Source organism: Megalopta genalis, chromosome 2 (genome assembly GCF_051020955.1).
Source record: "Megalopta genalis isolate 19385.01 chromosome 2, iyMegGena1_principal, whole genome shotgun sequence".
NCBI classification, from domain to species: Eukaryota; Metazoa; Arthropoda; class Insecta; order Hymenoptera; family Halictidae; genus Megalopta; species Megalopta genalis.
In genome coordinates this window covers 26,062,536-26,087,129 of record NC_135014.1, presented here as the reverse complement: position 1 = coordinate 26,087,129, position 24,594 = coordinate 26,062,536, and the positions used below count along the sequence as shown (strand labels likewise).

The 24,594-nt window shown below is 55.9% G+C and overlaps 1 protein-coding gene across 2 annotated transcripts in view; it reads right to left on the bottom strand.

Moving 5' to 3' along the window:
- Positions 1 to 24,594, bottom strand: part of ush (Zinc finger protein ush) — a 175,186-nt gene that overhangs the window by 42,835 nt on the left and 107,757 nt on the right. The window contains exon 1 of one of the 2 annotated variants that reach the window (XM_033486910.2): positions 13,452 to 16,454. The exons of the other annotated variant lie outside the window; for it this stretch is intronic. Within the exon in view, the coding sequence (XP_033342801.2) occupies positions 13,452 to 13,521 (70 nt within the window). The 5' untranslated portion in view covers positions 13,522 to 16,454. Of the gene's footprint in view, positions 1 to 13,451; positions 16,455 to 24,594 lie in introns of those variants that run through there. 2 annotated transcript variants of the gene reach the window in all.

Below are 24,594 nucleotides of genomic sequence, written 5' to 3'. Positions count from 1 at the left end.
AATAGACGTCGGGTTCTAAGGGCTAATAAAACGAAAATGAAGTATAAAATACGATCGAAGACATCGAGGAGGAAGTGTTCGAGCTTTCCAAAGTTAAGCATAAAGTCGATCCGAACGCAATTGTTCGACTCGCGCGGTTGGTTCAACGTCGTTGATCTTGGAATCGTTCCCGATTTATTCAACGCATCCGTAAGCCACACGATTTTACTTCTTTTCCGGGCATACCAGCTTAGCTTTCCGAGTTGAAACAATGCGGGAAAGAGCCCGGGCGAGTACAATCCGAAGGTATTCAGCGCGGAAGATACACGTCCGACGACCTCGCCGCGCCGCGCCGCGCCGCGTCCGCCGATAATCGACGCCCAAGTCGATATTAGATTTGCTTTGAATCGCATTCAGGCCCACCCCCGCAGTCAACCGCCTCCTATCGGCTGGCATAAATCAGCCCCGCGATCTTAATAAATGCGCGAGGACGCCGTAGCCGACGGTGAGCGTCGGTCGGAGGGTTCGACGGCGGGTACGGAGGAGGGTGGTCGCGGGGGATGGGGATGGAGATGCGGATGTGGATGTGGACGCGGCGAGGGAGGGAACGGGGGTTGTTGAAACGCTGCGAGAAAGAGGGAGGGCGGATCGTATGAAACGTCGAGTGGAGTCGAGTCGAGTCGAGTCGAGCCGCGTCGCGTCGCGTCGGGGCGGTTGGTAGGCAGCTAATATCCTCCTGGCCGCGCTATCCCTAGGCTCATCTCAATAAATTCAATATACTTGTGTAAATCGGAACCCGCGAACGTCCGCCGTCGAACAGGAGAACTCCCACCGGCCTCGTCCCTCCGCCACCGCCCCTCCGCCGCCGCCGCCACCGCCTCCGCCAACGCCAACGCCTCCGCCTCCGCCCCCGCGGAGATGAGCTCTTCGCCATCCCCTCCCGAGCTGGCCCCCAGTCGACTTCCACGGGCGCACCGATAATATATCGGTTATTGATTACCCGTAATGAGCCGCTCGCTTCAATTTTTCCGACGGGGTTGCTTCCAGCCGCCGCGCCGCGCCGCGCCGCGTCCGACTTCCTCGTTTTCGGAGGGGGAATCGCCCAAGACGCGGGACGAGTTATATGCTTTATGGAGACCCCCCTCGAATCTTTGACGAGCCAAAGGGGAATTAAGAAAGCGACGATTCGTATTTGCCGTTACCGATCTATTCCTGCGCGTTTTAAAGCGGAGTACTGCAACCGATTCGACCGAAATAGCGTGGTAAAAGGGTTCCGGGTACTTGGAAAAAACCACCCGTTTCTTTCCCTTCTAAGCGAGCACCGATCAATTCGTCCAATTCGATTGCTTTCGCGAGCCGAAGAGATGGACGTTCGATAAGATCGCGCGGCAGGCGCTAATTTCCCCGAAAATAGGACCCCTAAATCGCCGGATTTCCGCGACTTACGCCGCGAAAGATCGTCGTGGGAACGTTTATGGGCGATCGCGGGTTGGTCGTACGTTTCTGGGGGGTAATTTCTTAGCAATCACGGGAAGAATTTAGCGGCTGGCGCACCTAATATCTATCCGAGCCGCTATCGGTCGTCGTCGGCTGGGCGGCAACGAGGTTTTCATCGAGTCGTTAGTTAGCGACTTCTTCCAGCGCGGCGGCCGGGTTATCGAGGACTTATCGGCGGGTAACGGTGCCGGGATCGTATTTAACCGGCGGCCGGCGATATTAATCGATTATTGATACCGGGTCCACATAATTCCACGGATCGGGATCGGGCTCGCGCTCGCTTATCCGGAATCGTTCGCCACTTAACTCCTCGACGAGTCTCGGGCGAGCCTCGCGATTTTAATAAATGAGGCTTAACAAAGCGGGGGTTGTATTCCGCGCGGTAAATCGGCGTTATCGCGGTTATTTCCACGGGGCGGTTTCTTCCTGCGGCGGGCACACGCTCCGGAAATCCTCGAGGACGACGAGCTTTTCATCGAGCCGTTAGTTAGCGGGCAACTGCAACCACGTCCGAAGATAACCGAGCCGAGCCACCTAAACCCTGCTCGCCACCCTCCCTCTCGCCCTCGAATCGACGACCGTCGACGACCGGCGACGACCGACGACGACCGTCGACGACGACTTATCGGCCAGTTTCGCACGCCATCCTACGCTCTCCTCCGTCAGTGGCTAATGCGACGCGATCGCGTTAAAACCACCCCCGCGGAGCCACACGATCGCGAGCGATTACAGCTTCCGCGAATCGCGCCGTATTTCCTGCCGACTGCGAGTGGCCGCCGCTCCCTCGACCACCCCCTGCTTCTTTCTTCGTTAACCCGCCGCGCGTAATTGCTTCCTCGAGCGAGACGACGATCGCACGCGACACGCTCCTTGCCTCGATCGCCGATTTTCCGCCGATTTGGTCTTAACGTCGTCGTCGGCCGTTCAAGGGTCGCCGCTTTGCTCGCCGGAATTTCGAGCCTCCCGTCTTCGCGGAGACATTTGCTCCTCCCGATGAGAGATCGATTTATCGGGCTCGCGTTCTCGAAGCGATTTATGAATTTCGGCGAACGATCGATATCGCCGTTCGAGTCGAATCGAAGGTTTCCAATAAGAAGTGGACGCGACAGGGCCAAAGGCAAAAAGGGAAAACAAATTCTGCGGCGGCTCTCGAATTTCATCGGGCGCAATGATTCTCCCCCGATCGGGACATCTTCGCGCGATCCCGGCAGCACCCCCGGACACCTCCTTCGTGGTAGCCCGAGCGAGGAACCGAGGCGAGATAAAAATAATAAATCAAGCTGTGCACGAGAGGCGAGACGCGCATGCATTGCCGATTCCGCCCGGTATCGGGACTCGATACGGAAATGGCGGTGCTAGGCGCTGGCTGGCAGCTGTTAGGGCTTGCAAGGTGGCAGGCCGGTGGAAAGAAACCGAACGGTCGGAAAATGCGAAAGGAAAACTCGATTTTCTATTCCATAAATGGACCGCCGATCTTCGCGAGAATCTCCGCGCTAAAGTTTCAATGGCTCGCTTATTTATTACCTTGCGCGTATTAACCTTGTTAAATTTTGTCCATGTTCGCGCTGGAACTACCGAAATAGTCGACGCGTCCCTCGTTATTATAAAATAATGCACGTATATTCGTCGCCTTTAGGATTTGCTAGATTCAGCATTACTTGGAAATCCTAATTCTAGGTCAAACCTCCATCGATGGTTTTTTCGTTGAAACATTCGCTATGCTGTAGCGTGAGCGTGGGACACTCGTTCGCCGATTCGAGCAAAGATCTCGGAATGATCGAGGGATCCAGCTGTGCAAAAATTCCTCGAAGCCGGCAAACAAGTTCGGCCGCGTACGTTCGATGCGCGCGGACGCACGGAAAACACCGTCGGGTGGAAATTGCACGGGGTTCGACGGGGCCAGGAACGGACGAACGAGAGGCAGGGGTGGCGGGGGTGGCCGGGGCGGCAGAGGGCCACGGTATCTCGAACAGCGCGCGCCGATTAATAACGAGCAGTCGTTACGGGAGATAAGGAAGCGCTGCGTCTCCCCCTCTCTTATTTCTCTGGTTTCGCGAGAGAGCGAGAGAGAGAGAGAGAGAGAGAGAGAGAGAGAGAGAGAACGAGGGAGAGTGCCGGGAAAGAACCGGGTCGCGAGAGAAGAGATACGCGGCGCGGCTGTGTGCCGATACCCGGCGATTCCGCGCGGCTCCACCGAGAACGCGGCTCTCTCGCGTCAGACGGGCGAAAGCGTAGATCGCCGATAAGGCCGCGTAAATTTTGACGATCGTTAAGTAGGGAAAGCATCGTGCTGCCCCTCCGGAGCCAATTTACTTTTTTAGATGTTGCCACGGCGTCCGCGGCGTCCTCGGCGTCGAGGACGCCGCGGAACGTTCCGCAGATTTATTGCGGCGGGCCCTGTCGAGATCAGGCTCGATTCGATGCCGCACTTTTTCGCATTCTTAACGAGCTTCTTTCGTTACCTTGTTCCTACGAGGAATCGTCCGGGTGCTCGCATCTCGAGTATCGCGTCGGTCGGTTATACGGTACGCGGTATTCGCTATCGTTTGTACACCCCCTCTAAAAATATTAGGACACCCGCCGATTCGGATCAGAGATACTGGTGGCCGGACTAATTGAACGGATGCCGAAGTTGGTCTAAAAAGTAATTAAAAAAATGCGGCGAAAGAAAGAACTATATAACACTTTTGTAGGGGAGTGTACGTCTGGAAATTTTTGTGCACGGTGCTCCAGGTTCCGGATCAAAAGTATTCTTATGTCGCGTTTACCGCGAGGAATCGACCAGCGGTCGCAACTTGCAAGTAATTTCTTCGGTATCTTGATCGATACGAAACAGCCCGTGGCGCACAGATCCGGCCCGAGATTGCGAGAAGCCACGCGTTGTACACGCCAACGAAAACGCGCGGTTTTCTTGCTCGAACGATCCTCGACCGACCGAACGGCGACGAGAAAAGCTTGGAAAGCGGCGATCGGCGACCGACGATCGAACGAGTGGCAACTTCTATCGAAGAAAGCTTATTACTTATCGCGCGACAGCCGATACCGTCGCCCTCGTCGAGTCGGCGGTTAGCAGTCGGCAGCCGATAGTCGGCAGGGATGCCCGCGCGGTTCCCACCCGGCAAAGAAATTCATCGCAATCGGAAAAGGTGGTTCTGCTAAACGACGCCTGTACATCCCCCTGCCGTCGGTGGAGTGCCGGGCTGCTGGCACCCTCTCTCACCCCCTCGAATTCCTCGGAATTCCGCGGCTGGTGACTGGCGGTGGCGACCGCGTGCGCTTCGCGATAAGCTCCTCCAGCCGGCACCAACACCCCCTAAACCACCCTTAAACCATCCCACCACCGCCGGCATCGGGTCTCCACCACCACCGAATCCACCACCACCATCGCCGCCGCCGCCACCGCCACCACCACCACCACCACCGCCACTACCAACACCGAGCACTACCACCACCGGCACACCTTTGATCACGAACCATCCACTCGCTCGCCGTCATCCTGGAAACACTCTCGCCCCACGAAAGTTTTCGGGGGTGCATCGGTTAGGCTCGGCCCCGGGGTTCCCGATCGATCTCCGCGCATCGCGGATTCCGTTATCTTTATCCCGGTCTCGCGTCGCGATATATCTGATCGGAGTTCTCCTTCTGCTTTTAGGCTAACTGCCGGGGTAATTTTAAAACGATCCCGAGGATTTCGGTGCGGGCTTATTTATGGTCCCACCCCGACGGCCCGACGAGGGTGGCTCGGTGCCCACCCCCTCTCTTTAGCGGCCACGGACGCCGACACCGACGCCGACCGACTCGGCTCGGCTCTGCTCGCTCGGCTCGCTCGGCTGACTCGGCTGACTCGGCTGTCTTATCTCGTGTACCGACCACCTCTCCCCACCTTTTCGTGGCACCCGATAATTGCCCGGTTTTTGCGGAACAGGAAACGTCGGACTCGGTTTCGTGCGCGGACGAGAGAGTTCGAGCGGCGCGGCGCGGGCTAACCGTTTTCAAAACGCACGGGACCCAGACCGAGCCCGGCGAGTTTTATCGTTCGCCGATAATTGCTCCGTTTTTGGGCAACGGAGAACTTTCCGGTCGTTTCGGCCCCCCTGCACGCCCTCCTGCATGCTCCTCCGCTTCGCCAACGATCGGCAACCTGTGAATTTTGCTTCGAACCGACCGGGTTCGCGAGTTTCTCGTGCGAATGCATTTTTTTCGATGACGCCCGCGTCGAGGGACCGTCGCGTATTTTACAAGCGTCTTGGTTTACTCGTTGGAATTGAACATTCGACTCGAAGCTTTTATCGTTCGTTTCCGAGCAATTTTATGGACCATCTTCTATCGCGAAGTACCGAAAAAGAAAGTTTCTATTTCTGTTGTTCGTGAATAGAAAACGCGCGCGCTCGCAGGGACTGCGACGGACGAGTTTTTCAAAATCGCGGGGCCGACTAAAAATAAAAAAGGCGAACTTATCCCGGTGCAGCCGCTGCGGCCGCCGCGCAGCGCCACTGGGAAAAACAAAATGGAAGAGGATATCGGCGAGCACGCGAGACCTGGCCCCGAGTTTATCTCGGCGCTCGGCTCATCGGCTGCTCTGCTTCATGCATCGATGTCCTTTATCGACTGTTCGCCATGTCCCGGGAGCATTACCGGGCCCGGTTGATTGATATACAAAGTTGACAAAGTGCGCGACGTCGGTTGTCTACGTCGTGTTCCTCGTCGCTCGGCGTCGGGGTAATGACGCGGCAACCGTATCTCACTATTGTACCCCCCGATGTACCTCTCTCTGTTCCGTATCTTTTCTGGAAGACGATTCCACAGTGGCTCAGCCTCCTTTCCACGGCGAAACGATTCCCGTGATTTATCGCGGACCGCGCGGCGTCTTCGCGTTCGTAAAAATGTAGAAATTGCGACACGCGTTGTCCCTCCAAACTCTAATTGAATTTACTTAGACTTTCCATCATTTAAATGTAGCGCAAATCGTGCAAATTTGAAAGTCCAGTCGGTTCGTAAATACATCCTTACCGGAGTTCGGATTTTCTGGATTTGCGAGAGAAATGGGTGAACGACGACCTCGACGGACAAATTTCCGCAATGGACGCGGAACGTTGCGCATAAAAATATGCGGTCTGGCGACAAAAGTGTCTCTCGGTCTAAACCGGAAAGAAACCGGCAAAGTTAACGGAGCGCGGATTCGTCGGATAACCCGCTCGACCGTCGGCCTCGAGTAATTCAATTCCGCTCGCGATCGCCGATCGGTCGAGAGTCTACAGTCCAGGATCTAGAGTCTACAGCAGGATCTAGGATCTAGAGTCTGAGTGAAAGAGGAGAGATCGCGGCAAAGGTGGTCCGTTCTCGCGTCGCAAGTGTCGTAAAGCCTCGATCGACTCGGACGCCTAATCGCGTTTCCAGCCGTCGGCTACGCTCCGCGATCCTCCGCGATCCTCCGCGAGAGTACGTCGGGCTTTTCATAATACATCGGCGTGCATTATGAGATTCGTGGCGGCGCGCGGGGCTGCTTATCGCTCGCGGATCGGTAGCCGGAGATCGATCCTCGGACGGTTCACAGTGGATTTTCAGGGCGTTTCGAGACCGCTCGCCACGGAATCGACGCTTACGAGGGTAGCGGTGGTTATGGGCGATCCTGAAGATGACCGGGAAAGGGGCAAGAGGAGCCTGGGTCCCGGGTCCGGGGTCCCGGGTTCCGGGCCCGGGGGCCCCGAAGGGCGGAATCGAGATCGAGACGATGCGCACCAGGTGCATCGAGACTGGACCACGAACGCCGTGCAACCTCGATGCAATGCAGATAGCGCAGTATCCATCCCACTGCCCCTTCCTATCGTCTCTCTCTCTCTCTCTCTCTCTCTCTCTCTAACTCTCTATCTTGCTTTCTCCTTCTCCTTGCGACGAGGACCGCGTTCCTCGCAGAACTTTACGAGGGACGTTTATGAGATCTTCTACGTCGGTTCATCGTCGTATTATGGAAATTTCGATTTTTACAGAACGATTTATTTTAATCACGAAAGAATTTGCAGCTACAATGTTGACCCTTATGCTGCGAGCGGTTCTCGAGGATGGAAGTCTCGCCTGATATTTGCAGGCGTGGATCTTAAGCGCCTGCGATCTTAAACGCGAGCAGTTCGTAGCACCGGATGCGAACGTTACAACTTGCTCGAAGCATGGTAGCACCTTCCGTGCTGCAGGTGCTGGTAGGTACATAGCGCGCCTCGATAGAATGCATCGAACGCGGTGAATGCACAAAAATGCATCGATGACATTTTCGCTTACAATTTCCCCCGTCTCGAAGATCTCGAAGATCTCGAAGAATTCCGCGCAGCGTCGGTCACGATGGACGCGTTAATTGTCGAACGAGTCAATAAGGATTTGCACGTCCACGAATGAGAACCGTGGCGGTTGGGTCCGAACGGTGAATAAAAGGAAAAAAAGAGGGGAAGGGTAGCAGATACCGTCGAAAACATTCGAAAACACTGTTCAAACGTTCGAAACGGCGGGTCGAGGGAGCGCGGGATGCGGGGCGGGTGGAGGGCGATCGGCGAGCCGGTGTGTATTCCAATTTACCGTCGCGATACCAGCCCACGAAGGAGAAGAAGCGCACGCGGAACGATCGATAAATCGGTTTCCACGGCGCGTATCCGATATCCTGCTCGCGATGGGGGGAGGCTCGTACGCGGCGCGGCGGTGTGCGGCGAGGTTCGGTGCGGTGCGGTGCGGCACGGTGCGGCGCGGCCAGGGTGCGGGCCCGATTAACACGTTGTTTGTATAGGGGAATGTATAATAACAGGTTGCGCCGTTGGCATAGGTACCCATTTGTATCTGTAGGAGGGCATCTCGGGTTCTCGTCCCGCGGAAGGATAAGAGGTGGACCGAACATGGAGAACACGCCGAGAGAGGGAGCAACAGAGAGATAGAGAGATAGACAGATAGAGAGAGAGAGAGAGAGAGAGAGAGAGAGATGCCGAGGATGAGAGGGGATCGGACAAGGTGGAATTCGGCGAGGAAAGCCGATACGTTCAGGAAATAAAAACTGATGGACGAGAGATCGGCGGAAAAATTGCCAACGCTTCGGCGACGAGTATGCGATTGAAAAATCGTAGTCGAAGCTCTGAACTATGGTTTTATTTGTCGCAAAGATTCGACAAATACCTTACATTTTTTGGTTGCTCGATAAATATTAATTTACCAATCTGATATTAATTTATCAATCGATTCTCACAGATTTAGTAAAATCCGGTGGAAACTCTGCGATAATAAGCATGGAAACGTTAAAACAAGTAATACGGATAGTACTGTCCATCGATCGTTTGGTATCGTACGCGGTAGAAAATGGTGAATAGAAAACGGGACAGTTTCGACGCTCGTTCGATAGGCGATTCAGCGGATGCCGTTGTCTCTGATCCAAGTCTCTATCGGACCGTAGTTAGGTACGTTCCCATAAACCGTGTCTCTGCGACCTCGCTTTGGCAAAGTTAAGACGGTCCCTATATTTCCAGATGGACGTGGACGGATCTCGAACGCGGCGAGCGGTCGCGCTTTGGATTCTCGGCAGCCATAAATTGTTTCGCAGGTATCCGTGCGCGAGTACGTCCGCTCGGATCGCTCGCGCGAAAGCGTATGGCGCATGGCGTGCGCGATCGAGTCGGGAACAGGTTCACGGGAGAAGGAGATCGTTCGCGAGAATGCCTTCCACGTCGGCCGTTTATGATTTGTTTACTCGGATCGCCCTCGATGCGATGCGAACCCTAACCCGCCCATCGTGGCAGCCAACCACCGAGCTACGAACTCTGACCCCCCGGCTAATTGTTGTTGGCTCTAGATCCTCGATACGCGCGCGTACGTACGCGTCCACGCGAGTAGAGCGGTTCGCGAGACTCCTCGTCCGTCGTTCAGCGACAATTTGATCGTCGTCCTGTACTTTTGCGCGGGCGGGTTCTACGCGGATAGAACGAAAGCGATCTTTCGTCGTTGTTTCCACGAAACGCGGCACGCTTCGACGTCCTTAGCACCGTTTCGTTCGAACGATCCGGCCGAAATAACGTCGAGCGTGCCAAATGCATCCCCGAGAGAGAGAGAGAGAGAGAGAGAGAGAGAGAGACTCCGACCGAGAGAATCCGAACGTCCCCTATCTCCCCGATCGGTGTTCGTCGGGAAAAAGAGAAAAACGATGATGACGGGGTGGGACGTTCGCGATCGAACGACCGCGATCCCAGATCGGGATCTCGCGAGAAAAACGGGGAACCGAAGCGGCGGTGGAAGCTGGCGAAGGCGACCGGCGACCGGCGACCGGCGACCACCGACCACCGACCGCCGATAGACGGTGGAGGGACGGAGGGGGCCGAGGGCCGAAGGAAAAATGGATGGAAAAGAGATAGACACCGGGCATGGATCCGACCCGCTATCGCTGGCTCTACGGCCGGGAGAGAGACTTATCTGCTCTGCCGAGCCTCTCTCCTCCGCCACCCCATCTGGCCGTTTCCGATATTAAAAATATCAGCCGGCAGATAGGCGGTCGGCTATCGGCACTCGAGCACTCGAAGGAACTTCCATTAAAAATAGCTATCTCTATCTGAAGCCGGTACTACAGCAACACCGTGGGCTCATGCCAGACGCGGTTCCCCGCGCGCCTCGCGCCACGATATTTCTCTCTCTCTCTCTCTCTCGCCTCGCCTCGCGTCGCCTCGCCTCGCCTCGCCTCGCCACGCCGCGCGTCGGTGGTAGGTGCTTTCGCGGAGAAACGGACACGGAGAACGTGCTCGAGCATAAAAACCGTGCTTTCTCAGGAGATACGGGATCTTATCGCGGGGCAAATGTTTGGAACGGCGATATCGGCACGGTTTATCGGACTTCTTTCGCGGCGCCGTCCTGCTCCGTTCTGCCAACCCTCCTTCTAGATTCGGTAATAATTATTAATCGAACTCCGACGAAAGTTAGGGGAAATCGGCTCTACCGTTCGGCGCTCGGAGCCTGTTTCGGTATAATACATTTTGTCGGGTTATTTTCACGCGCGGAAAGCGGTCTTGCTTGACAAATCGTTCTGAAACGATAGACGTTCCGAGGAGAATTACGAGAACAATAATTCCGGGTAAATTTTACGTTTCGCGTATAAAATACGAAAAAATGGAATCGCGAGAGGATTCCGCCGCGGCAGCGTCGATCGGCGAGCGCCGACGCGATTAATTTGGTAGCCCGAACGAGAGCGTATCGGCGAGCGAGACCGAGATGGAAGAAACGAGCCGGAGAAACAAAAAGCGGAAGAAGGAGAGAACGGGGCGCGCGCGTCGGCCGCGAGTACCACCGGTCAGGATTTCATAAATAAAGATACGAACAGCAGGATCGCAAATAAACTTACAAAGTATTGGAAGCCCGTGGCTGTCGGGGTGCTCGCCTATAATCTCAATGGCGGCAAGGTGCGCGAAGGGAGGGGGGCTGGTAAAGACGGTAAAGAGGGTAAAGAGGGGCCCGTGGAGAGCGCGGGGATCGATAGATCGATCCATCGACGGGTCTCGTCCATCGGTAACACGCCTCTCTATCTCTCTCTCTTTCTCTCCGTCCGTCTTTCCGTCTGTCCGAAGATCGTCTCGTGGATGGCGAACCTCGTGCAAGGAGATGAACGAAGGGAGCATCGAGTCGTCCAGAAACGATCCGGGCAACGCGCGCGGAGGGAAACAGGGAGAGAAAGAGAAAGAGAGAGAGAGAGAGTCGATCGGCATGTGCGAGTATGCGTGCCGGAGAGAGGGAGAGGTCGAGGTAGAGGGAGAGGACGAGGGAGAGAGAAAGGAGAAAGCCCCCAGGGGCCCCTCGTTGCACAATTATCTCATTTGCCGATCGGACCCTCCCACGTGTTAATTTGCTTGTTGGTTAACCCGGCGTCCCTCTTATCGTTTATTTCGTTCTTGCCTTTCGTGGAACCATCCGCGCCACCTCCTCCTTCATCGTCTCCGTTCTTCCCTCCTTCCGACCTCGTTCTTCTTCCCTCGGCCTCCTCTTCCCTCGTCCTCGAAATCGCGGCGACCATCGGCTTCGAGCACCGAAGCAGCGACGGCGACGCGCGACGCGCGACGCTCGCACCGGGACCATGCGATCGCGATCGGGCCCTTTCGATCGTCGCGCGATTTTTACGTCGACCCGTTCGCAGAGCAAAAATATTCAACCCCCGCGTCCCGTCGAACTCTTCGATTCCAAGCTCCATCGATTTATCTCGCCGCGATCGTCGATCGCTCGATCAGATACGAAATAGAGACGTCGAATGCCGATACGAATCTTCCATCGTTTTTTTTTTTACAACCGTTGGCACCGTTATCGCGATGCCATCGGAAAAAACGATCTCTCGAGGAACGATAAAGCTCGGTAAAGTCGTCTACACCGCGATTAGACGTACGAGTAGGTTAGATGTCATCGATCCGGTCATCGATCGATATCGCGGCCCCATCGCGGGTTATCATCTTTCGGACTTTGTCTCCTCCTCCGTTTATTTGTCTCGATGGTCGTCGATTTCGAATCGTCTATTCTCGTTTCGGTTTCACCCACTCGATCGTCGACCCTTCGGCGAAGCGATAGATTCGCTCCGCGTTGTATCGAAAGGGTTACAGTCGATTCCTGTAACTTACAATTATATCGGCACGCGTCCGGCGTTCCGACGAATCCGTTCGATCGCTCGTCGCAGCAGCGTCGAATCTCACTTATCTCTCTCTCCCTTCCACTTATTCGGCCGTGTCGTTTGTTCGAAATTGGTATAAATTCTGAATCGATCGCGTTCGACGAGGAGGAGAAAACGATGCTAATTCGAGAAACAACGGCGGCGAGCGGAAAGCTGGAAATACGGACGAAAAGAGGGAACGCGCGCGAGGCGTCGCGACGCTCCACGCTCGACGGTCTACGGTCTGCGCGCGGACGCCGCGCCGCACCGCGGCGGCGACACAGGGAGGAAGTGACGTCACGGCAAAGTAACGAGGCTCGCTTAGCTGCGATAAGCCGGTAATCGCGCGATCTTAATGAACTCCTCCCATTAACGCTCCGAGGCCGCGACCGGCTAACGTTCGACGAAACCCGCTCTTTTTCTCTCCGTTCGCCTGCTTTCGATCAGCCTCGTCGAACCGGCGAACGAGCAATAGCGTAGCGATCGCGAACGGATCCTCTCTCTTTCCCGATTCGTTCCCGTGAAATCCTCCCCTCCGTGCCCGTTCCTCTCGATCTACGAATTTCCTTCGTTTCGGCGATCGAGGAATCATTTTTATACGAATAACGCGGCCACGACTTTGCGAACATACTCTGCTCGGTTTGGAATCGCTCGAACAAAGATTTCGCGTTGCTCGATCCGCGAATCCCATCGATTCGTCGATCGGTGGAAACGTTTTGCAGATCTCGAAATTCTGCGGGCGCGTTAACCGGGCTTTACGCGCATAATTTCGAGCTCGATGTCGGCGTTATCGGTGCCCGAAACTTCTCGATCCCGTAGAAGGGACAACGTCGCGGATAATGCTTAATTAATTAGCGTTTCCGTAAATCGCAGAGCAGGGAACAAAGTCGAGGGGCTTCGGCTATCTTCGCCATACGCCGCGCGGCTTCGCGTTCGTCGGATATTTTCCAATTCCAAAAGGCGTCGCGCTCGACGGTAACGTAGTATAATCGCGCGTAAGTGGGGAATTTCGAAGTTTACACGAGATAGTGGCGGGATGAGTGATACCGCGATAATCGATCGACGACGCGATCGAAAGAACTTCTTGTTTCGAGCTGGCATTTTGTTCGTCGATCGACGCGAACTAAACGCTCGGCGCGATACCGTCGAAAAATCTGCTCTCCCTCTAGGCTACGAAAACATTGACAACAGCCCTTTGGGCTGTACAAATAATTCGCACGCTTTTGCTCGCGAACGAGAACGAGCAAACGTTGAAAACAAGAGACTCGTCCTTCTTCGAAAGAATTCGTTTCGAACGTAAAAACGAAGCGGTTTGCCAGGAACAACGCGGACTTACTTGTCAGCGGGAGGGTGGTTTCCGCTCTGAGCTGGCTAGCCCTGCGCTGTCTCCACAGAAGTATGCTCATCGCGTCCGGCTCTGTTCGGGCTCAATCGTGACTCCTGTTCGCTCGTCGAATCCGATGGTTTCCGCGAACCGGAGTCGCGCGAATCGGCCGAATCGGCGACACGCGACGCGCAACGCGCGACATCGTATTTTCGTCGGACTGTCCGCCCTGCGCTTCGCTCCGCTTCGATTTCGCAGCGTGCGCCAGCGGATTTCGGGTCCGTCAATCTGGACACGCTCGCGGTTTTCAAGGTGGCCCCGATCCGGCGCGTCGATCGAATCGATCACGTTCGGGAGATCGAGATAGCAGCGTCACGTTATCGTCACGAGCTCCGCGGCGGGCGGTATCGTCGATCGCGACTGCGATTGCGATTGCGATTGCGATCGCGATCGCGGGGCCCGATTACGATCCGCTTCGATCGAGCCGCATCGGCTGCACCACGGCCGCATCGATTTCTCGATCGATTCACGATTCACGATTCACGATCCACTATCCACGAACCACGATCCACGATCCACGTTTCCACGTTTATACGTATCCGCGCCGGATAAATCCCGAAAGCTCGTCTCCGGATCGTTCGCACCCTCTCCAGATCCACGATAACGGTCTCGATCGATCGCTGCAATAATCCGTTCTCTCGTTCCGGCGCGATCGATCGAGAAGCTAAAATCTTTTTATCGCCTTTATCTTTCTATCTTTTTCTCGGCTCGGTCCGTTTACTTCGATCGATCGCAGCGCGAGTCCGTCTCGTTAGGATCCGACAAATTACGCGATACCCTCGTACACTTCCATCGCGCGTTATCCTTATCTCGATCTCATCGATCAATATTCATTAAGTATCTCCGCGTGACGCGATCCATCGCGGGGCAATTCTAATTGGCGGAGGCGCAGCGTTAGAAATGCAATTTGCCCCCGGTGTTGCTCCGCGAGCGTTCCCGCGACCGAACCGGTCGATCGTCGATCTTTCGTCGATCCGCTGTTCTTTTGTTTCTTCTTTCGGCGACAGTGCCGGGTCTCCGATCTCTCGTTTATCTTCGATCTTCCGAGATGCTAGGATCGGCAATTAGGATTCCAGCCCGCGCACGGTTTCTTTCGCAAGTCCAATCCACTCGCGCGCATCGCCCTCGAACCAATCGGATCTCCTTCCGACACCGGCGACCGAGAGTTCGACTCCCGGACACGTTGAAATTCACCGCACTCGCGAGCAAACGGTCTCGATAGTTTCCAGACGAGGCGAAGCGAGGCGAGGCGCCCAAGAAGATGGCACGCGGCGTTCTCGAACCGATAACCGATGCTCGTCCGCTCGTCGCAGCTCCGCAGGGCGTGACCAACGACCACGCGCTCCGACCTTTTGGTTGGAGTAGTCCCGATCTACTTGTTCCCGAGTAGTCCCCGGCACTGCCCGGAGCAGTCGACCCTTTGTCCCGGGTCGAGGTAGGGGAGCAACGATCCTAATTTCGAGCGGGAAGCAGCCAGCAGGGGCGACCGGGCGGCTCGATAGGCCGATTGCCGTCGTTGTCGTTGTCGTTGTCGTTGTCGTTGCAACGGCGAACGCGGGAATAAACGAGCCGTGCGGATAATCCGCGTATCGCGGTCGGCCCGCGCTCGCTCCGCCAGCTCCGACAACTCCGACAGCCCCGGCAGCTCCGACAGCGCCGACAGCTCTCCGGGGGCCGACTCTTATCGGGCCAGCGGCCGATAAGCCGGCGCGATCGGCATCTTATCGATCCTGCACACGCGCGACGAGTCCGAAAACCCGGGACCGCCGCGCCGATCTTTCTCGCCCCGAAATTTCTCGCGGCCGCGCTCGCAACAACCGATCCGACGCGCGCTTCTCTCCTTCCTCTATTCTTCCTTTGGGTGTCTTTGGATCCGACGGTCGAAGGTCTCGCGGACCTTGGCAGATCGAAAGATCCAAGTTTTCCAGCCGCTTTCGGAATCGTCGCTTTTCCACGAAGACGACGGTTCCGCGCGAGTCAGTTTTGGCTAGGTCGAAAGAGTAGACGATTGTTTGCGCGCGATAACAAAGAGCCACCGAGTTCGGTGTAGAACGGGCAGAGACCTTGGCCGGTTCTGGACGCCGCGGCACAGCGCGCGAACCATAACAGAAGCAATCCGTGCTCTATCGTTCGCTGGCCATGCAAATCGTGCTCCATTTCAGAAAATAACAGCGAGCGATCATGCTTTTCTTTCGTGCCACGAATACTCGAACGGATTCCCCGAAGCGAGTTCGCGGGCTATCGGAACGGGTCGGCCGGCTGGCTTCGCCATCGCCGAGATCGCTTCCGTTCCGCGGGTCGAACTCTTCTTTTATTTTACAGAACGAAACGAAACGAGCCTCTCGCTTTCCGCGATACGTTCGATTTCCAGTTCGAGACGCGCCCCGTCCTCGTTTCCTCGCCGCGCCTCGCCGCGCCACGCCGCACACACACACTTTGCACTTTCACCGTCTTTGCGACGATCGGGTCGCAACTTTTGATATAATAGGCGAAGCTTCGTTAAACTTTCGGAACCGGATCCGATTCTAGGCTCGGGTAGTCGGTCGCTCGGGACAACGGTTGCCAGAGTCGCCGACTCGCTTCAGCCACCTCTCCGAGAGCTTCGCTATCGCTTCGAGCAACGTTCGGCGATCGAGCTCGACTCGAGATCGAATTCGTTAGCCTCGGATTCTGCCGAACCGAACTCGTTGGCACGCGTCCGACCAACGAGTTACCGCGGCTCTCCGCGTCCTTCGCGGAAGAGGAACGGTTCGTTTCGAGGAGCGCGCGGATCCAGGCAGATCCCCGGACGTCGCGGATAGATCCCTGCTGGATCCCGGTCGGATCTCTGGGCTCGATTCGCGTAGGCCGCTTTCCGACAAACCGTTCAAGAGTCGAGAGTAAGACGAAACCGCAGCGAGATGCTCGCTCCTGCGGGGAAGCGCTATCACTGGTTTCCAAGCGGCTCGGAGACCCATAGCAATGGCTACCTGTTATCACTTTCCTCTCTCTCTCTCTCTCCTCTCTCTCTCTCTCTCTCGCTCTCTCTATCTCTCCGCGCCTCCGTCCCTAGCCCCGCTTTTCCGATCCTCTCGTTCCCTCTTTCTCCGGTCTTCGTGTTCTGCTACCTCACGATAATGCCGGGCAAACATTCAGCTTCTCCCTTCCGCGTCTAAGCGGCCAGCCGGCTCGACCCGAACGGATTCGACCGAGGACGGATGCCGTATTTCGGCGACAGGGTCCGAGCCGACCGTTCTCGCTCCGACAACTATCGCGGTTTAGCGCGCCCAATCGTCGCTCTCGAGTCCGTAACCTTCTCGATCGACTTTGCAATTTAACCGGAGATCCGCGTAATTTTCAAATTTCACGGTTCTCTCTGCCCGACGCAGCGCCGAGCCCAAGTTGTATCGCAAGTCGTGTCGCGCCGACGGAATCGAACGCGGATTCTTCGGCGCCGAAGCGCATAATATCTACTTACGCGTTATCTGTAACGCTATGCGCTATCTATTACCGATTTGCAGCAAGACGAACGATCCGTTGGAAACTCCGATTTTCTTATCTCGCGATCTTCGGCGTCCGTAATCGCCTCCGCGTCTTCGATCGCCATTGTTTCTTGCCGCGATAGGATCGTCGATCATTTTTTCTTTCGATCGAGCGATCTTTTCTCGAGCCGATCGTCCGTTGGAAGACTTCGAGATAAAACTCGAAGCATCGGCGTCCTCGAAATTCGCGCAGCGAACGACGAGATCGCGAGAAGATCGACCGCCGCCGAAACACCGATTTCCGTTTCGCGACGAGAAAAAAGCCGGAGACGACGCGACGTTTCCGTCGATAAAATTGCCGGACGATCGTGCGATCGGCGCGGCGTCGATCGGACAGCCGGCAATTGAAACGAAACAGTTCATCGCCGCGACGCGACGGTAAACAACGTTCCCATTGTGCTCGCGTTGCTCCGCTATCGGCGTATCCGGCTTCTCGATTGCGCGAATTACACGTCGTCCGCGAAAGAAGGAAAAAGAACGGCGACGATACCGAGAAGAAGCACAAAAAGGAACGGAATCGAACCGAACGAAGAAGAAGAAGAAGAAGGAGGAGGAGGAGGAGAAGAGGAAAGAGGAAAAAATGTAGGAGAAGAGGCGAGGCACTGTGAACGCGAACGCGTTCACTTACATATATCGGCGACATTGGCAGACTTCGGGGCACCAAAGCCACCTCCTGTCACTGCCGTCACGAAGCTTGAACTTCGCCGATAGCGCGCCGCGATAACGGATAACGATAACGGGCTGGCCGAGTCGGGCCCGGCCGGGCGATACTCGTAACGCGGCACAACGGGCTCCGTGACTAATGGCGATAACGATAAGGACGATCGTAAGACACGTAGGGAACGGCCGTGTATCTAATAACCGTACTCTTTGTCTCGCGATTCGGCTATCGCCGACGGCCCGTTTCGCCGCTCTCGCCGCTCGCGCAGATTAGATTTTACAATATTTCCGACGGGTTGCAGCTTGCCGATCGCCGGTGACTCGCGCACGTTTCCGCAGACCCGGTTCCAGCTCGAAAACTCTCCTCCGTCGCTTCCGAAACGTTCGTTTCGAGAATCGTTCCCCGACGGAGAGCTCTCCGGCGAGAGACGAATCGTGGGAAATTTATCGTTCTCGCGATCGTTGTCACGGTGCGTCGAGAACGAGGTCTTTTCGCGTTGCATCTTTTTTCTTCTTTACATTCTAGCTCGTTTGCTCGTTCCAAAGAGCATAGGCTCGAACGCACGCGTACAATAATAATACCGATACATCTATGCCTAACGCGATCGCTGGTGGTTTATGTAAATAAATTACAACGCAACGTGGACAGCCGACGCGCAGCGATACGAAATACGTCGACGAGGGAATTGCGACTACGACGGTTTTAAGCAGCGCCGACGACGTTCGGAACTTCTGGCGCTAGCGATCGACGATCGATCTTTCCTTTCGCGAGAAATCGAATTTCGATCGTAATCGGGATCTAGAAATTATTTCGAACGATAGAGAGCAGAGAGCGGAGGCTCTCGGTGCGATCGAAGAGTTCCTCGATCCGAGCGTTCCGGGTCGGAGCGAAATAAATATTGCGCGAACTCGAGCGGAGCTGGGATCGATTTATTCAGCGGGAGAGGAATCGGCGCGACCGCGCCGAGAATTATAATTTCAATTGCGCGGCGATGATTGACAGAGACGTTTAATTGCATTCCCATTTGTTCCTCCGGCTAATAGGCGTATCTCTCGGCGCTTTCTCCCACCGCGGGCCGCGCGTGTTTTCCGTGCCGGCCCGTCGTGCCGGATATTTATCGTTTCGATTTTCGCTGGATCGACGGCCACGGTGTTACGCAACGTCGCGACGCGGGGCGGGGCGGGGAGAGACCGATTATTATTCCGGAACGATTGCGAAACCGGACAATTATCGTTCGCGCGATCGCTAATTACCTGCCAATAAATTATCGGCGACAGCCACCTCGCGCGCGCAGGTTCGTCGCTGGAGAACCAGTAGTCGAACTCGCGCCGCGCCGCGCCGCGCGGCGCCGGTTCAACTCCTTTTTAATTAGATCGGCCGCGAATGATTTATGATCGCGCGGACTGCCGCGGTCACTTCGGACTACCGGTTAATTAGTTCCTTACCGATTCCGATAATACGCGACGCGATCGTCGTTCCCTCGAACCGATTTCGTTTCGCCGATCGTTCGCGTTCGAAATCGTGGATCCTCCGACGATCGCTTTCTCGACGCGGTTCGCGAGCCCCGTTAAGATTTAGCTTAAAGTTGAACGTGTCGAACCGTCTCCCCCCTGAAAGAATCGCGCTCCTCGTTGCCGGTAATCCAGCTGTCACCGCCCTCCGTTCGACGCGAGGAGGCACCGACGATTCGCGGTCGGTGGCGAGCCGACGACCCTCAGCCACCCACTTGGTCGGCGGCAATTAATACGTCGTAAAGATCGAGCTGCTCTCGATAACCCGGCAGCCGGTGGCCGGTAGTCCGCGGCCGGTAGTCGGTCGACGAGTCACGTTGGACGGGATCGTCGGCGTCGTTCGAGGCGCGAACAAGAAGCGGCCGGGGGACAAGAGATTCCGCGTAGCCGCGGCAAGAGAGGCGTCCGAACAGGCCCGGGATGGATCACCGACGCGGTGTCGGTGACCGTTTCTTCTTCGAGTACCTCGAACACCCGAGTCCGAACGAAACCGGCGCGGCGTCGAAGACGAGAGAAAGAGGGATGGAGAGGATGGCTCCCTGGCGCCGTGTTATCTTATTCGTTAAGATCCTCCGGGCCAACTGGTGGGGAGGAACAGATCCAACAGTGGTCTCACTGTCTCGCAAGATTCTCTCTTGTTCCTCCGCTCCCCCCTTCGGCAACGGTCCCGGGGGAGCAAATCCAGGAACGGCTCTCCGAGTCTAGACGACGCGAGAGATAGCCCTCCCTGGCCGCCTCTCTCTCTCTTTCCCTCCACGACCGCAGGCCGAAGGCCTTTCTCTCTTTCTCTCTCCTCTCTCGACGCTTTTACGCTTCTCTCGTATCCTCCTTTTATCTTGCTGCTGCTCTCATCTGTCCGAGGAGATGGACGGGGATATCGCGGCTGGCCGCTCCTGCCCGAGTCACGGACACCGGTTCGTGAAAATCTGGATCGTTCCAGCGACCGATCCAACACCGACCCGCGCTCCGTCTTTTTGTTAATAATCGGGGGAGAGAGGTCTGTGCAGGCAATTATCAGGAATATCAACTTACACGTATCGAACGACGGGGAGGGATCTTCGCTCGGTTTAGGGCAAATCGAACCGGGAGCGCAACCACGCGGGATTACGAATCGGTTAGCTAGCTTTTCCCATCTTTCGAAAAATGTCAGATAAAGCAAAAAGAGAAATCCGCCGAGATAAAGCGCGGCAGGGGAAGCCGACGGCATCGGCGCGACATAATTCTTCTTCAGCGGGATCGCAACGGTGCGGGACAGCAGCACCGAGAACACCGAGAGCATCGGTATGAAAATGTCCCCAGACGTTGCGTGGCGTCCAGGTGCGCGAGCCGCTTCTTTCCGCATTAAAAACGCCGCGTCGCGTCGCGCCGCGCCGCAGCCTCCGCCGGTGCGATAGTCGTCCCGACGCGTCGCGACGCTCGCATCCCCCGCCCGCAGATGTCGCAAAACCCGGCTAGCAGCCGGCACCGAAGTTCTCCGATAGCCTGATGGTCATTTCTCATTTGTGTAATCTCCGCGCTCGCTACCCTCCTCGTCGTGCTCCAGATAGAACGGAGAAAAGGAGGGGAGTGGCTGCCACGCGGAGAACGAGAGAGAAATGGAGAGAGAGAGAAAAAGGGAGAGAGAGAGAGAGAGAGGGGGGGGAGGGCTCTTCCGCGAGCTCGCCACTCGGGGGGTGGCGTAAAGCGAGCATTTGTTCCGCGGGGCGGTTTTGACGAGGAAAACTCTGCCCTAATCGGCGTCGCGACGCGACCCCGACGCCTCTCCCACCGCGTCGGGTAGCTAATCATAATTGCGAGCCACGATAAAAAGTGTCCGGCTCTTTTTCACCGTGGCCGGCGCTTCGGCCACCGGGCTCCGGGGCTCCGGGCGACGTCGCGACGGTGACGAAGTGCACGCTGCCACCCTGCCGGCGGTGGTGGTTACCTCGTTCAACGCGACCGACGCGCTCCTCGTCTAATCGACCTCGAAACGCTGCTACTACGCTCGACGAAGGGAATCGAGCGTAAAGAGATTGTCTTCGAGATTTTTAACGCGAGCCCGGATATCCGAGCGATGCGGGGAGATTTCGATTTGGACGTCGGTGTCCGTGGACGCGCGTGCACCCATTTGGACGCGCGAGGACTCTCCAGCTGGTCCCTTTCTTTCATCCGATTCGGCGAAATACAGTATAATGTCTCTTTAATCGACGCACAGATTGTTCACAGAAATGGACAATTTGGGAAGAGGAGATACGATTATTCGAGTCTTGCTGTTCGTTTTCATAGTTACGAATTGTCGATCTAAGCGTCGATAAGCGTTCGTTCGGGTTCGGTTCGAGGAGGCTATTCGTCCGCTGTTCGTCGATCCGCGCGCAATAATCGGACAGCGAGATAAAAATTTGCGGAATCGAGTATATTCTTCGAACGGAATCGGCACCGTAGAGGGAATGTACAAGAAGATAGATCGGCCGGATGGTTCGATTTTTTGCCGGTCCCATCGAAGGAGCCTCGGCGAGGTTTTTGCGGCGCAGCGTTAAATATCGAGCCCGACGAGAGGCATTGTCGTCCAGGCTGTCTTCCCAGCGCGTCACGCGGAAAGACTTTGACAAATCGTCGATCAACCCCCGAGAATCGCTTCCTATCTCTCGAGGACTCTTCGGTCCTGCTGAACTGGCCGGCGATCGGGATCTGGCAATCCATCCTCCCTTGACTTCTGCTTCTTGCCGGCTACCGAAGAATGCGCTTCTCTCTGGCGGAAATTCCATCCGGAACTATCGCGTTCCATTTGGTTCGCCGTTTTATATTGGTCGGCCGTCTCGGCGGGCTTCGAAAACGATTCGAGGAAATGCTTCGGCCATCTCCGCCGACCGGCTATCAACGGTATAATTATCGCATCGTCTTTATCGTTTTAACTTCTAAGGTTGTACGTACTCGCGTTACCAAGATATGCAAATCCCGAAGACCTGTTTCCAACGCGCGCCTCGGAACTCTCGGTTTCTTTCGACCGAGTATCCTTTCGAACGATCGCAAACTTTTCGAATAATAATCGGATACGCTGGCAAAGATACGCGAAGAGAGTTTCCGGCGATCGTCCTTCGACTTCTCGCGCTCGCAGCCCTCCGAAAACACGGTCGAAACTTTCCGGTACCGTTTCCACGGTTCTCCGATTTCGATCGGAGAACCGAAATCGGGAAAATGCGATCTCCCGAGAATTACTTAGCGGCGCGGGCTGTTCGATCGTTTCTGGAACAGTCTGCTCGGAAAGATTTGTTTTTCGAAACGAGAAACGTTCGCATCGACTCGGCGAGTCGTACGGACAAGGTTCCGTTAATCGTCGACCATTTTCCACGTCCGCGGTTAATGGCTTAATGGCGAGTCGATGTCCAAGCAACGGCAGCGACGTTTCAGGGCGATACACCGAACAATTACACGGTCTTCGAGGCTCCTTCTGCAATCGGTTCCGCGGTAAGCAGCGGCCGGTATCGCGAAACAACCGCTGATAACGGGGACGCGTTTATCTTATCGCACGGGGAACGGGGACCCTCGTTCCGATGTCGCGTCCCGCAGTCCCGTAGTCCCGTGGCGTCGCGTAGCGTCGCCTCGAATCGTCCCGAGTCGGTTCCTCCTTTTCTTTCGTCGAGTCCTTCCACCGCTGTGCACCGGACAGTGGATCCATTTATTCGCAAATGCCAAGGCCGAGGGAAAGATCGACGATCGGCCGGCCGGAGGTCGCCGGGATCTAACGACCTCCTAGGCGCGCCCGGATCTCTCGCGGCGACGCGATTCCCCGGCCGAATTACCGCGATACGACCGACCAAAACCTCTCGGCGAACGTTTTACCGACGAAATGGGCGCCGAAGCGCGATCGGATCGGATATTCTTCTATATTTCGCTGCGATCCTCCGTTCCGTAAACGTACTCGCTGCATCCTCCGTAATTGTAAAGGCAAAACACCGGAACCTCCTTTTTGAAATTTAAGATATGCGACAATTTCTCGGCGCATCGTTCGTCTCGGCACCGATTTCACGTACAACCGCGAGTACGTATTCGGTAGAAATTCGATCGATCCGAAAAATTTGTCCTCGGGCCGGTCAGAGGCGAAGCGACGAATGTTCGTCGAAATTTAGAACCCGCGTTATTTCGGAAAGCCGATATTGTCACGGAGGAAAATTTTTCTGGATTTTTCTGGATTTTTCCGGATTCCTCTGGATTTTCCACGCAGAAGAGCTACGCGCCGCTCGCAAAACAACCGGAAATCCCGTGAAGGGTGATCTACGCCCCCGGTGTGAATCGTGTCAGGAGGTCGACGAGCCGCGCCGCGCCGCGTCGCGTCGGTTCATCCCTCACGCCTGTTAATACCGCAGTTTTCGACTGCCGGACACGCGTCCACCGTTTTGCGACGACACGCGACAGGTGGGCATCGACCCTCTCCGAAATCAATTCGCGTCCGCGGTCGCTTTCCGTTCGCCGCGAATATCTTACCGATCGATCCGCTTTGAAACGACGCGGATTCGCAACGCGCGCCCGATAACGATCGAATCGAACGAATCGAAAGATTCGCGGCTTACAGGACGTTCTGCGTCGCGAACGCTCGATTTAGACGACAGCGCGCGAAGCGATTAATCGAAATAATACTCCGACTTCCGGGAGCGTTTCTTACGAAAAAGGGAACGGAACCGCGAAATTTCCCACCCTGTGCCGTCCACGTGGCCGCGCGGCCGCCCTTTCCCCTTTCCCCTTTCCGCCAGGTAAGAATCGCGGCTGTTACGCAACCACCCGTTAAGTGCCGTACGCGGAGAATCCATTAGGCTGCACGTGCTCCTTCCGGTCCTCGATCGCGGGATTCGCGGCGAGTCGTGTCTCCGTTTCCTCCGGGCCCGAGACTCGAGCTGCCCGGAAAGGACATGTACGAAGGTGCATAGGATATTACGTGTGCTACCTCCTCGAACACGTGGCAGACGCTGGCAGGACGTCTTCACTTGGAACGAGCACCCGACCACTCGGATACCTTCCCTCGAGAGATAACGCTGCCGGGCAGAGATATACGAATAAGCCTATCGATACGGTCGTTCGAGACGATGACGAGACAAGATAAATCAACTCGTCGATACGATTTTTTCGCGGCCGCCGATCCTGGAAACCCTTCCGCTGCTTCGCCAATAATATTACAGCCTGGTCTCGCTCAACGGGTTATCCTCTGCAAATTAATTCTTGGTCTTGCTAACCGATTCCGCTCGATCGCTTCCCGAGACCTCTGCGAGAGAGTCGCCGATGTTTCCTCTGATATTTTGCTTTTCGCTATGTATTCGGCCTCCGCGAACATCGATCGGAAATACGGTCTTCCTTGGCCCACGTTGGTTCCGTTGATCTGCTCGAGAACGCGTCCGAATCTCCGAATGCTCGCTTCCAACGCCCATCACCGT